Below are 13,786 nucleotides of genomic sequence, written 5' to 3' on the forward strand. Positions count from 1 at the left end.
AACCTACTATTGAAACATAAAGTATCGGTCCTACCAGAACTGAAAGACTTATATGAAATAATAATTCTTAAAAACGCAATAGAAAAGTACTCTTACAACTTTGAGGGGTCATCATAACTCACATTCTAACCCATGTGACTCAAGTCTGCTGAGTAGTGTTCAGAGTTATAGAATTGAATCAGAGCTCTCAGAGCATACTCCTGTCCAACACTGGCGTTGTATCTTTCCTCCGGAGTTAAAATTGAAAGGTTTATTGGGTTTAACCAGCTATCTCGTAGTTGGATCTTGTAATAAAGATAAACGTAGGATATTAAATCCATATTATTAGACTTCCATTTCTTCCCATTATATGGGGTAAGGGTTTTTATGATTTTGAGGATGGGCTTGTAGAGATTTATGTTGTAAAACGAAAGATAGAATCTCATGATCTCTGTATTCTTTTCATCCAAAAGCTTGTACATTCTTTGCATCTTGTCTTTACTTATGACCAGGTAACGCGTTTTCAGCAAATTGGCGATAATCAATGTATACCGCTCATTGATGACTTTGAACTTCCTTCTATCAATTCTGTGGGCGGGCAAATCTAATAAAAAATCAAAGTCGGTATCAAAGGGGCCGGGTTTTCTATTACTAGGATTGTCCATAGATGCAATGTTTTCGCTGTGTTCCGTAGTCACTAGATCTTGATTAACAGTATCTGAAAGGCTCAAACACTTGAGGTAAAAACTATGTTCTTGCTGGCAGTCCAGCTTACCGTATTCACAGTTGACTAAAAAGGAAAAATCATAAATGGTGCTTGAGTCTACACTATCCGAGCCCTTTCTTATTTGACACTGTTCTAAATCAATTCCGAGGTAATCAATAAAGTAAGAGTGGAAATCATTGTCAAATAACAACATTGATAGGTACTCAAATTTCAAAACATGAGAAGCTTTGAGAAATTTCAGAAGGAGAAACACGGTTGAAGAAATTGACTTGAGTGTTATTTCTTTAGCCTTCCAAATGGAAAGTTTTCGTAAAGTGTTTACAGAGCTTCCATCGATGTGCCTCTTTCTGTATATATTTGAGTCCAAAATCTGACAGTAAACCGAGACTAGAGATGAGAGGCTGGGAAGACATTCCTTGTAAAAGCTCTCTATGCGCTGCAGGACTTCAATCTGGTGGATATACGTGGGATACTTCATTTTGTCTTCATCGTTGTAGAGAAAACTATTAGGCAGTTCTTCTCTTACGGGGTCCTGTGGATGTTCTGCATTTAAGCGATTCTCTTTTTTTATGTATTGATCGAAAGATGACATGAATTGCTTGAAGTGAAATCCCTCTTTGATATGGTTATGAAATATTGTGTCTGCTTGTTTAATGCTGTAAGGAACGTCAGTGTAGGGGTATACATTTGGGAATGAGGGATTTGCTGTGAACATTCTTCTGTCTTTCTTGCCAAGCATGTTATCATGCTGGGGAGCAAGTTTGGGAGATGGAGCAGGAGTGACAATGTGAACTTCAGGCACTTGGTTGCTACTTGAAACAGATCTTGTCTTGGATTCAAGAAAATCAGTAACCAAAAGTGAACTTATAGAATGGTTACTACTCGATCTAGACAAAACAGACTCTTGGACATCGATCGTTGCCTGAACAACCTCAGGAAGGTAGTGTTCCTCCAGTGGTTGATATAAAGCATATCTATGAATAAATTCTTTGCTGTAATGGTAATACTCCAGGGGTGTTATGCTTCGGTTCTTGGAATCTTGTACTTGAATGGTATTCTCGTGCTTTAACTTCAAAAATTCTTTGATAAGTCTGTACTCTTCCATTGTACCAAATTCGACCAGCAAGAGCTTATTAATAACCATAACATAATTACGAATTTGTAGGCTTTGTTTGATATGAACCAATTTGTTTGAAGATTCAGCTCTCTCGTCATTTTCGTTACATAACCATTTCCATTTGTCAAGATATTGTACAAGGAACTGCAATAATCGTGTTTTGTAGATGATCTCAGATAACGTTACCTTAAGATTCCTGTCTTGTGAGTCCAATATTACAGAAAGGTGAAGATAGAGGATCGTAAATGAGTAGTAAAGCTCATGGGATGCAATGGATATTTGTGCTGCATTAGTGCGCTCAATGATAGCTTGTTCCAAAAGGAATTTTATCTTCTTCTTTATCAACCCTGCGATAAGTTCAATAATGTTATTCTTAGGAGAGAAAATGACTGTGTTGATATATCTAATGTGTTCCAACTGGTTGGACGTACAAGTTATGTCACCATAATGACCCATGGAAAGGTACGATATGCATATCAAGGGTCTAAGAACTGAATAATTTCTGGCTAGGTATGATTTCAGATGTTCGACTACCCGAATCTTCTCTGTCTTTCGTAATGATTTAAAGCTCTGATTAATTCCAATTTCCAGCATAAACTGACTGAAGATCTTCTGGATCTTTCCTAAATTGGCGATATCTCTTTGGAAGAACCAATCTTGTACTTCTGATTTCAAACCTTGATAGTGATCAAAACTAAATATGAGTTCAGGCTGAGGTGTGACTATAGTATTATGACCTAGAATGCTGTGTTGAGCTTCGAAGCTCTCAGAGGCGCTAGAAGGGATAGATTTGGCATTCGACAGGCCATCTATATCTAAAGCCTGAACATCTTCATCTTCATCGTATTCCACCATTTTCTGTCTATCAATGCTTGCGCCTGAATGTGTTATATCACTATCCTGTACTTTCTCATCATCTAAGCTTCTTACGAATTGGCCAATCTCTGCAATTTTTTGTTCTTCCTCTTTTAAGCTGAGCCGCCGGACCCTTGGTGACAACTCTGGTTGAGGTCCAACATCTTCTAGATTAGCCTGTTCAAATAACTCGGCTTCCTTTGATATGGGCATCTCTAGGTTAATAGCAAAAGGTTGATGCCGTGCGTGAGATCAGATATCGTTTACCCGCGAGGACTCAATGAAAGGATTCTAGTATCTGACCTTGAAAGGATCAGCAGCCGAAAACCCTGTGTCGATTTGGCTGGCCAAGGTGCTTCGGATGAAAGTGGGTCCCCTATTCGATTGAGGCAGTTTTTGATTTAGTTTTAAAACTCAGGTGCGTACGTACAAACTCGTAGAGATACCTATACCTACTTTTTTCCTCTACAAACTTTTCTCTCCAGTTTTTTTCCTCACGCTTTTCCCCTAAAGGTACACTTGCCAGATCTCGAAGACAATTCTTTGACACCAACATATCATTTCGCCCGCTTTTTCCATCAATATGAACTCCCTTAATGCCTCAAATAGTGTTGGGCTTAGGTACGTGTTGAATGCCATACCACCTTTTGTTATGTCAACCTACTAACGCATAAAAGAGTCAAAATCTCCACAATTCTGGACTCATCCATTACCGGCACAATTTACTCCTACAATCCTGAGTTGCAATTGATAGCCCTGCTGCCTGAACATAAGAATTCGTTGAAAATCATCAAGACTACCTTCATTCGATCTGTGGTAATTTTAGAATCGAAGAACAATGTGAAGAAAAATCTGCAGTCAGTTCTGAAGCAAGACCCAAAGCTGAGGCCTGTTCATCCTGAACAACTGAAAGTGCCTAAGCATAAGGAGCTAAGATACAAGCATAACTATGAACTGAACCGGACCTTAAAGCCTAGGATAGGACACGTGTCTAAGGAAGGACTAGAAATTTTCAAAGAGCTTTACAACCTTTTACCTAAAGGAGATGTCAGCTGGAAAAAGGATGACATTGTCATTTATGATGATAGCGTACGTATCACCAGCCCTTATAAAACCGACAATGTGGTTAGTGCCCATTCAGGGGATGACTCTCAGTTAGAGTTTATCAAAAAAGTAATTGAAAAGGTGTGGCAAGCATCTTTGCCCTTGTCTTCCTAAAATAACGCTCAATTCCCCAAAACTGAAAATTGGTGTTCTGACTTAGCCATGTGATGCAAAAGCTTACTGTTAAATGCTTGAACAGCCTGCATTGATTTGGTTAAGAGACGGGTATCGCTAGATTCTAATTTCACAACGAGTCTGATGTACTCAAAAAATTTCAACCCTTTTTGGTTAGTTCCCTTTATGCCATCAAATTTGCATTGTGGGACTTGTATCTCCACGGGGCTCATAGAAGAGAACTTCATATTTGTAGCTGTTGGCTGTTGCTCTGCGTTAATTTCATCAGGAATGATAATTTCTGTCTTTTGGTTTTTTTTGAGGAACTTTACAAACGAATCAGTGCAGTCAGTGATTTTAGGGTTATTCATTGTCTCAAACAAAACATTAATAGACAGAGATGAAAAACTAGAAGGGACACCAAAGCAGGATGTCTTAAGTTGTAGTTTTAAGTCACCACTTTGATCAACAACATGATTAAGGTTAATCAACAAAGTATCTCTCTTTACTATGAGTTCACTTTCTTGAAGAAGGTTTCGCTCGTCAAGCGCTACCTCCACCTGTTGTTGAAAAGGCAAGTATAATCCATGGATTTGAATTTGAATTACTTGAGCCTGCACTCCAGAACCATACCATAGATTGAATAATTGCTGTCTTTCAGAACTAATCAACAGATCATAGAAATACTCCAGATATCTTTTCTGGGAAAAGCTATAAATCTGGTGAAACCCTCTGGCCATTCTAATCTGTTCGAATCTGCTGAAGATCTCGTCGGGTGTGGAGAGATACTGATACTTGAACAATAGATAGGCACACGCCACTGTCCCAGATCTTCCCTTTCCCTGTTTACAATGAATGTAAATAAGATGGTCATTGTCGTTTTCTTGATAGGTCTCGTGTATCTTGTAGATTATCTGGAGAAGTTTTGAAATTGGGATAGGTTGATGATCTTCCAAAGGAAAATGAATGAAAGCGCCCTCCTTAAAGTTTTGTATCAAATCAAAATCATAATCTGAAGGCTCCAGCTGTAGATTGACCCATGTGAAATTGTCTCCAACTTTGCTTATCAAGTACTCCAGGATTACTTTGACCTGATCTCTGTACAATGTCCTAGGAAATGATGAAGCTGGCTCCCCTCCAACTACCATTTGTGTGGTTATGTAAGACATATCAAGCCCTTCAACATGGTTGGTCCAGATCGGATGGCAGAGTGTCATCAATAGCAAAGTCGACGTTAGCAAGAGTTTGTGGTTCTAGATTGAGAACAGATAGTTTTTGGCGCCTTGTAAGCTCTGTTTTGAATTTTTTTAAATTTTAAAATTACACAGCATCTACGTACCAACACAAAATGTTAACTATCTCAGGATAGGAAGATTCAATAGGTCCATTATAGATCCATGTGGATCGACACAGTAATTAGCCTTGTGGGCATGCTTGTATTATGTAATACTCCAAGCTTCTAGACATTCCTTATCATATCATATCGCGCAGCGTATGTAGAAACTCCAGAAGGTATCCGAATACAATTTTAGCATTGCCTCCAAGCTTGACCACAATTTAACTTCAACTTTTTTAATTGCTCCCACATTTGGCTCGTAAGTATTAATTATTTATCTGAGAAACTCCAGAGTCTAACTTCATCTCAATAGTGACTTCACATTTGTATGCAATTGCCACCGGGGTTGCTGCGGGGGTAGCCATTCACAGATATAAGGATGATATTAAGAGATTAATCATTGACCCTCTTCAGGAGAGCACTTTGGATCCTCTGGAGAGAAACGTGGCATATATTTGCCAACTAATTGCTGTAAAGTTGGCTCAACATCTGGCTGATAGGGAAAAACAAAAATCAAAACCTGCACATTCAGCATGTGGGGGTGAGCCTCAGCTGGTAGCAATCAAGCAATCTGGAACAGACTTATCATATTTTGCAGGTGAACAGGATGTGCCGGCCAACTATCTCATTAGTGACCAGTTAGACATCAACGACTTAATTCAAGAAAGAAAGAGACGGAAACAGTTGAATGAATCCATGTTTGATAGTTGGGAAATCCTCTCGGAAGAAAGTTTCGATGATTTATCCATAGCCAGCTTGGATTGAATCTCTCCAATTCAACTGATAATTGCCAACACTAATACGAGCACAATGACTAGAGCGAGGAGTAAGGCGCAACTCCATTTTCTTTTCTTCTTTTGGTAATTGTCTGCTTTGATGAGCTCATGGGTTGCCTCCTGGTTATTGTTAGCATGGGACATCATATTAACTTCAATGGTGTCGATATTTTGTCCTTGTTGTTGAACGAGAGTTCCTAAATCCTTGAAAATCGCATTGATCTCACCGACCCCGGTATGTATATCTTGAATCGCTTCAGATCGCTGGTTGATCAGAACAGAGTGGTATGAAACTTCGGCCTGATTCAAAGCAGATTGATGTTTGTCATCAATCTTTTGTATTTGATTAGATATCAATGGTGTTGTTTCCGTCTCCAGATTATGTTGCTCTTGCTCTAACGCTGCTTCGTTGGCCTGGCGTGTATTCTGCTCAAAAGCCTCTCTGACTTTTATACTGGATATTTTTTCATCATACGCAATTTTCAAAGACTGGTAGTTTTTCAGTATCCTAGATGCTTCGTTCAACAGCTTATTCTCTTTGTACTTTACATTGGGACTATCATTTTGGTAGGAATTAGATTCCAGCTCTGACGTAACTTGCCTTAACCTAGTTTCTTGTAGATCGCATTTACTAATTGAACTTTCTATTTGCCCTCGTAGACGCTCATTGTCTCGTTTGGTTCCCAGTTGTTGCTGAAGTTTCCCAAACATAGAAACGTCTTCAACAAACGATGAAAGAATGAGGGATGTTTGACGTAGCAAATCGGAATCTGAGTTTGCACGCTCTGTGTCTGCCTCTTTAATCCGGACCTTGTTCTTTTGTGCACCAGCATCAAAGTTAGCAAATGACATTATAGGTTATAACCTATGCAGATAGTCAAAGTGGTTGGGATATACATATCTAATGCTGGGGCCAAATTTGTACTCTCTCTGGATGTATCTGGATGGCAGATTACTAAGAAAAGTTGATCACCTGATCTGAAAATTGATAGTAACAGACGCGCTTATAGAACTACTCAGACGCGTAGCGTTCTTTGTTCTGGCATCTCAATTCCATCATAACTATTCGTCAATTTTAAACTGTCATGAGTAGAACTGCTAAACTGAAAAGTCTAAGGGCAGCGAGATCCGGGATTAATATCATTTCTGACCATAGTGACTCTGAACAGGACTCATACCAGCTCTACGATACGGTTGACGAAGAAGAGTATCGAAAGAGGAAAAGAAAAGAGATCTTAGAAGATGATTTCATTGTGGACGATAATGGTGAAGGCTATGTGGATACTGGAGCTGATGAATGGGAAGGCGGCTATTATGACGATCAAGATGATAATCCGGATTATGACGACCAGGAGAATGAAGATCCTCTAACCACCAAACATAAGACAAAGCCCAAAAAAGTGAAACAAATTAACCAATTCTTTACTAGCACTGAATCTAAAGTCAAACCTGTAAAGTCACTTAAAGTTGATGATATTTTGAATGATTTTGAATCCAAACCGACGCACGCTGGTTCCCCCTTCCAGGTGAAGTCGGGATCGAAAAGTACAATGTTTGGTGGTAACAAGAGAGCCAAATTGGAAAACACGCAAAAGAAGAAGAAAGTAGGACTTTTCAGCTCCGAAAAGAAGCGAAAACTTAATCCTTCTTCCTCTAGCATCGTAAACAATGACGAGATTAATTCTGAAGATATAGAGAGAAGTATTGATGTTGAACAGCACTTAGATCAACCCAAACCTGACATCAAGGAGATGAATTCATCGCCAATAAAACAAAAAGTAATCTCTTTAGACCAAACCCAAGATGAAGAATCTGATGAGGAACTATTGATTTCTCGCAGAGCAAGAACAGCAAATACGGAAATTTCCAGAGAAGTCAACATGAGGGCGTCGGTTATAGAAGAGAAAGCTGCAGATGCAGACTCTAGCTCTTCTCCTACGAGATCCAGATCAATTATGACATCTTCGCCGTCAAAGGTAACCAAGTTAGGTGGTACTGATCTCTCGGAAGGACCTGTTTTGATGTACTGGTTAGATTATGTTGAAGTTAACCACAAACTACTGCTTTTTGGTAAAGTTCGCACCAGTTCTGGTGCTTTAGTTTCGGCAATGGTCCAGGTTGGTGGTGTCGATCGAGAGATTTACATATTGCCGCGTTCTTCTCACAGAAGTGACTCCAGTGCTCCATGTGGCCCCATGGATGTCCACGAGGAAATCACCCCTCTTCTGTTGGAAAAGTATGGTCTAAAGAGTATTCGTGCAAAGCCTGTAACTATGAAGTATGCATTTGAGTTACCAGGGGTCCCGTCAGAAGCAGACTATCTGAAAATTTTGTTGCCGCATGACACCCCATTGAATGCAGATTTAGCACTTCCCTCGTCATTGGAAGGGGAAACTTTTCAACGAGTATTTGGAGGGCATTCTGCTCTTTTTGAAGACTTCGTCCTGCAAAAAGATGTGATGGGACCATGTTGGCTGGAAATATCCAATCCTGATTTTGACTCAATGCGTAACTCAAGTCACTGTAGGGTTGAAATGGCAATACAATCGCCGAAAGACATTACTGTATACCGAGGAACAGATCAAACAGCGCCAAATCTCACGGTTTTGGGAATAACTGTCCAGACAGTGATGAACACGAGGACCAATAACCAAGAAGTGGCCGCTGTGTCGATTGCTACGTTCAATGAATTGCCTCAGGAGTTGCCTATTCCAGAAGATTTACAGCCTGATGAACTGATCACGTTGATACGCCCATTGGGCGATTCGACTGTATTTCCTCCAGGTGTGCAAAGAGCTATCGAAAAACAGGGCCTCAAGATACGATGTACGCCCAATGAGAAAACATTGTTGAACCTTCTTTGTGCACTAGTAAAAAGGGCAGATCCCGATGTTTTTGTAGGGCATCGTATTGAATCTATTCAGCTAGACGTGTTGGTTCACCGACTCTACGATCTGAAGGTACCTACTTGGAGTTCGTTTGGAAGACTTAACAAGAAGGTCTGGCCCGACAGGTTTCCCCGACGTTCTGGAGGTCCCAGCAAGGTTCGGGAAATTTTTCACGGACGGTTGTTATGTGATATTGGCAATGATATGGGCCAATCTCTAACAACCAAGTGCCAGTCTTGGGACCTTCCAGAAATGTATCAATCTGTTTGCGGTAAGACCTTCAAGCCTTCTGAAATTGCACTCAACAACCCTCAATTGTCCGAGAATGTCAACTTGTTGTTAACGGTCGCAAAGGAAGGTGCCAGTATGGTCCAAATTACAAGTGAAATAACTTTCAGAATTCAAATCCTTTCTCTTTCAAAAATTCTAACCAACCTCGCAGGTAACGCATGGAGCCATACATTGGGTGGAACTCGTGCCGGTAGGAATGAATTCATTTTACTGCATGAGTTCAGAAAGAACGGATACATCGTGCCTGATAAAGAGAACTTTTATCAGAAGCATCAACAGCAACAGCTGCAAGACCAAAGTCCCGAGGATGACGAGACTACGAAGATATCGTCCAAGAAAAACAACAAGTTTAAAGGAGGTTTAGTTTTTGAACCTGAAAAAGGCTTACACAGGAACATCGTTCTTGTTTTGGATTTTAACTCACTTTATCCTTCTATTATTCAAGAGTTTAACATTTGTTTTACTACTGTCGAACGAGAATCTGGCAATGTCGACACTATTCCCCCAGTTCCAGTACAAAATAGCCAACAAGGTGTTCTTCCAAGGCTTTTAGCCAACCTAGTGAGTAGACGTAGGGAGGTGAAAAAGCTACTTAAAGATTCCAAAATTGGACCAGTAGAAAAAGCACAATTTGACATCAAACAACAAGCCCTAAAGCTAACGGCCAACTCAATGTATGGTTGTCTTGGTTATGTAAATTCCCGATTCTACGCTCGACCTTTGGCTATGCTAGTGACTAGCAAAGGTAGGGAAATCCTGATGGATACTAGGCAATTGGCTGAAAGTCTGGGCCTCAAAGTAGTTTATGGAGACACAGACTCTGTCATGATTGACTCCGGGACCATTGACTACCAAGAAGCAATTGCCATTGGAGAGGACTTGAAAGCCAAAGTTAATGAAAGATATAGCTTACTTGAAATTGATATTGACAATGTCTTTAAGAGAATTTTGCTACATGCGAAGAAAAAGTATGCGGCAATGAATCTGAGCTTACAAAATGGTAAAATGGTATCTCAGCTTGAGGTTAAAGGTTTGGATATGAGACGTCGTGAATACTGTCAATTATCTAAAGAAATATCGACACACGTCCTAGAACAGATACTAGGAGAAAATGATTCAGATGAAGCATTGAGTGATATCTATCAATATTTGGAAACCATGGGAACTAAAATCCGAGAGAATTCCATTCCTATTACAAAATTTAACATTAATACCAAGCTATCCAAAGATCCCGCACAATATGCTAATGCAGGTGGTATGCCACAGGTTCAAGTAGCATTGCGGCTGAGGGGTCAAGGTAAAGTCGTTAAGGCAGGTACAGTTGTCAGTTTCATAGTCACAGCTGGTGATGATAACCTCTCTGTGGCGGAGAGAGCTCGTCCCTTGGCTGAAGTGTTGGCCACTCCCGAACAGCTACGCCCTGATCCCGACTACTACTTGGAGAAACAAATTTTTGCCCCTGTTGAACGTTTGGTGGAGCGCCTTGAGGGCGTAGATTTGGTGCGATTGGCTAAATGTTTAGGTTTAGACTCTGGCAGGTATGCAAGGATTCGAACCCAGTATGCAAACGGTGGTGCAAATGGTGATGATCTTCTGCAACCGCTGGAGTCATGTATTTCGGATGCCGAAAGATTTAAAGAAGCCGCAACGTTGGAACTAACATGTACATGTGGTGCTCATTTCGCTTTCGGAGGCATTCAGGAGTCATCTTACTACACGGTAACCTTTTCTGGTATTCAATGCAGCTCCTGTGGGACACAGCTATCTTCTTTGAGAGTAGCGAGTCAATTAGAAAGGTTGATTCGTCACCATATATCGCTCTATTACGCTGGTTGGGTAGAGTGTGACGACGTGTCATGTGGAGTTCATACCAGACAGGTCTCAGTGTACGGTAAAAGATGCATTGGAAATACTGGACGTTCAGTTGGTTGCAAGGGTGTCATCTCGTATGTATATACGGACAGAGAGCTGTACAATCAACTACTATATCTAGAATCTTTGTTTGATGTCGATAAAGCTCGTCGACAAGAGTTACGGCCACTACAGGACGATACAGAAAACAGAATACGGAGTGACTCTGGTGAAACGAAAAAAGGTATATCCCAAAGTACCTTGGATGCGTTGGCAGAGCAAAACAGAGACACATTTGGGGCATTCCAAAGTGTGGTTCAAAAGTACTTCGAACAATGTGGACGACGCTATGTCGATATGGCAAGTTTATTTAATTTTTCATAGTCGTAATATAAAATCAGTTGTTATTATCAGCAATTCATTTGAATAATTCTTCAATAGAGGCTCTCAAGGAATGGATTTGCCGAGTTAGAGCAGCATTACCCTCTGCCGACGCTTTTGACACTTCCTCTTGTAAGGAGTGCAGTTGCTTAACTGCCTCAGTGCGAGCTTCGTGGACTTCTGGTACACGAGATTCTTGCTCTACTAAAAAATTGACCGAATTTTGGTAGCTTAATGGCATGGTCTGGCGATATACAAGAGCACCAGCAATAGCTGGTACAAAAGTTCTCACAACAATACCTCTCTTAGAAACGGCCACTCCCGTGGCCAAGACAGCAGTTAATATACCTATGACACTGGGTAACAATGGTTCCACCACTATCGAATTGTACTTGTCTTTAACTATACTCCATTCGTTTTTCAATGCAGATTTCTGAGTAGCTAATTCAGCGTCGATCAGAGTGTACTTTTCCAACAACAGCTGGCGTGCTTTGCTGGAGTACTTTTCCAGTAGTGGAGACGTACGAATGGCCATTCCATGAAGAAAAGTCAAGTTGTGCAAATCAGGTGATTCAGAGTTCTCAAGCCTTGGGTCTATAGGCTCATTTCTTCCTGGCGTAGGAAGTACTTCCTCGTCATCCGAGTAGAAAGATCTAGGCATAGGATAATGTTGGATAAACTAAACGAAGGAATACAACGAAGTAAAGGTACTGCAAACCTGGTCATGTGACTGATCATGCGAGTTTTTGGCACTATTACTTTATGCGGCGCTGTGTTTGCGGCTTTTTCTTGTTTCTTTCTCTTCTTCCGTTTATTGTTTCCTGACACAATTTTCAATTGGAAAACTCAAGTTCAGAAGTTCTAAATGGCGTCTTCCTCTAAGCCAGTACAGGAGCAGGTCATAAGATCCAATTCGAGGCCTAAACTGAAAGATGAAAGTTTAGGGGCTGCAAAATCGCAAACCTCAGGCGAGTCTCAAGGATCTGAGACAACAAGTTTCACTAAACAGGATCCACAAGAACTCAGTGAAACCAGCCCCCTAGCTGATTCGAATAGTAAAGATGAACCAGCCAAATTGGATGCTGGAGATAATGTTAGTGGTCGGATATCCGCCGCACCATCAGCCGCGGTTAGAGCGGCCACAATAAGAGCCGCACAAGAACAACTTCAAGCCCCTACCGTATCTTCATCTGGTGGCTCGGTGCTTCCAGCTGTTCCTGGCTCAGGCGCAGTTAGTGGGGTGATTGCTCCGTCAGCTCCGTCCTCATCAGCTCCACCTTCAGCCCCACCATCAGTCCCACATAGTGGGATGTCATTTGCGCCAAATCCATATGCTTTCTACTATCCCCACCTCTATCCTTATGCTTACTTCCAACCTCCGGATCAAATACCAAAAGGAGCTAGAGATCAACAACCTCAAAGATTCCCCAATTACCCTCCACCATTCAACTATTATGTGCAACAGCAGCAACAGCAACAACAACAACAGCAGTTTCCAAATTCTTCGTCTAATTCAAATAACGTAGCGCCATTGTCTGAGGAGTTCAAAATTGGGGAGATGATATACCCACCCCCTTTCTTTGGTTCGTTACCTCCTCACCAACAAGTTCCTGTCGTCGCTCCGGAGTCAGAAGGTTCTACACAACTGGCGGAAGGTGGTGACGACAACCAAGAGAAAAGGAAATCTCGTAAGCGGATCCCTCCACCTACAAACCCTGTCGATGAGAGCGGAAAAAGCAATTCGAAAAGTGTGGATAGGCCGTATGCTTGTCCTTTAGAGGGTTGTCTGTGGGCATTTGCTAGACTGAGTGACTTAAAACGGCATAAGAAGTCACATGAATGTCCAGAATTTCAATGTCCTTACTGGAAAAATGATCCTACGTGTCACAGGAATGGAGGAGCTTTCAATAGGCTGGATGTGCTGAAACGGCACTTGCGGTTGATTCACTATGTTGTTGATAAAGAGAAGAAGGGAGAATCGGGCGATCCGGGGTGGTGCAGAGTGTGTCGGACTGTGTTTCCCACATCAAAGCAGTTCTTAGAGCATGCAGACAAGTGTGCACAGAATATCACTGTAGCAGAATGGAAAGATGTTGAAGGCAGTAGGCGACAGGCTAAGCGTGGGTTCGAAGGTGATCAAAACGCTAATCCCTCTCAATCCCGTTTCCCTCCTAAAGGGGATGTCGGTAAGACACAAGAGCTGGTCATGAAGAAGCAGAAAGTGTAGCTAGTTTAATAATGTATAGTATGTATTCAAAGGTTTAATGTTAACATCAAAGGGGAAAGAACTACACACTCTGCAGCTACCTGCCTTCACTGTACCAAATATAGATCTTTCTCCTTGCGGCGTTGGACCCAGTTAGATGC

General features: G+C 41.2%; 7 protein-coding genes across 7 annotated transcripts; 3 read left to right on the top strand and 4 right to left on the bottom strand.

Annotated features, from left to right (window-relative positions):
* Window positions 1-125: 125 nt before the first annotated feature.
* Window positions 126-2,891, bottom strand: PAS_chr2-2_0353 (Protein involved in G1 cell cycle arrest in response to pheromone; the record flags this gene model as incomplete). The annotated part of the gene is made up of 1 exon (XM_002491787.1): window positions 126-2,891. One exon carries the CDS (start codon window positions 2,889-2,891, stop codon window positions 126-128), a length of 2,766 nt encoding a protein of 921 aa, XP_002491832.1.
* Window positions 2,892-3,261: 370 nt separating this feature from the next.
* Window positions 3,262-3,896, top strand: PAS_chr2-2_0352 (uncharacterized protein; the record flags this gene model as incomplete). The annotated part of the gene is made up of 2 exons (XM_002491788.1): window positions 3,262-3,299; window positions 3,356-3,896. The coding sequence occupies 2 exons, from the start codon at window positions 3,262-3,264 to the stop codon at window positions 3,894-3,896; spliced, it is 579 nt and encodes a 192-aa protein (XP_002491833.1).
* An 8-nt stretch (window positions 3,897-3,904) lies between these two features.
* On the bottom strand, window positions 3,905-5,113 carry PAS_chr2-2_0351 (Hypothetical protein; the record flags this gene model as incomplete). Its single annotated transcript, XM_002491789.1, has 1 exon — window positions 3,905-5,113. One exon carries the CDS (start codon window positions 5,111-5,113, stop codon window positions 3,905-3,907), a length of 1,209 nt encoding a protein of 402 aa, XP_002491834.1.
* Window positions 5,114-6,008: 895 nt separating this feature from the next.
* PAS_chr2-2_0350 (Target membrane receptor (t-SNARE)) lies at window positions 6,009-6,860 on the bottom strand (the record flags this gene model as incomplete). The annotated part of the gene is made up of 1 exon (XM_002491790.1): window positions 6,009-6,860. The coding sequence occupies one exon, from the start codon at window positions 6,858-6,860 to the stop codon at window positions 6,009-6,011; it is 852 nt and encodes a 283-aa protein (XP_002491835.1).
* Window positions 6,861-7,093: 233 nt separating this feature from the next.
* On the top strand, window positions 7,094-11,422 carry PAS_chr2-2_0349 (Catalytic subunit of the DNA polymerase I alpha-primase complex; the record flags this gene model as incomplete). Its single annotated transcript, XM_002491791.1, has 1 exon — window positions 7,094-11,422. One exon carries the CDS (start codon window positions 7,094-7,096, stop codon window positions 11,420-11,422), a length of 4,329 nt encoding a protein of 1,442 aa, XP_002491836.1.
* Window positions 11,423-11,456: 34 nt separating this feature from the next.
* PAS_chr2-2_0348 (Hypothetical protein) lies at window positions 11,457-12,080 on the bottom strand (the record flags this gene model as incomplete). Its single annotated transcript, XM_002491792.1, has 1 exon — window positions 11,457-12,080. One exon carries the CDS (start codon window positions 12,078-12,080, stop codon window positions 11,457-11,459), a length of 624 nt encoding a protein of 207 aa, XP_002491837.1.
* A 204-nt stretch (window positions 12,081-12,284) lies between these two features.
* On the top strand, window positions 12,285-13,646 carry PAS_chr2-2_0493 (uncharacterized protein; the record flags this gene model as incomplete). The annotated part of the gene is made up of 1 exon (XM_002491793.1): window positions 12,285-13,646. One exon carries the CDS (start codon window positions 12,285-12,287, stop codon window positions 13,644-13,646), a length of 1,362 nt encoding a protein of 453 aa, XP_002491838.1.
* Between the last annotated feature and the right edge of the window lie 140 nt (window positions 13,647-13,786).

This window comes from Komagataella phaffii, chromosome 2, assembly GCF_000027005.1.
Source record: "Komagataella phaffii GS115 chromosome 2, complete sequence".
Taxonomy (NCBI): Eukaryota; Fungi; Ascomycota; class Pichiomycetes; order Pichiales; family Pichiaceae; genus Komagataella; species Komagataella phaffii.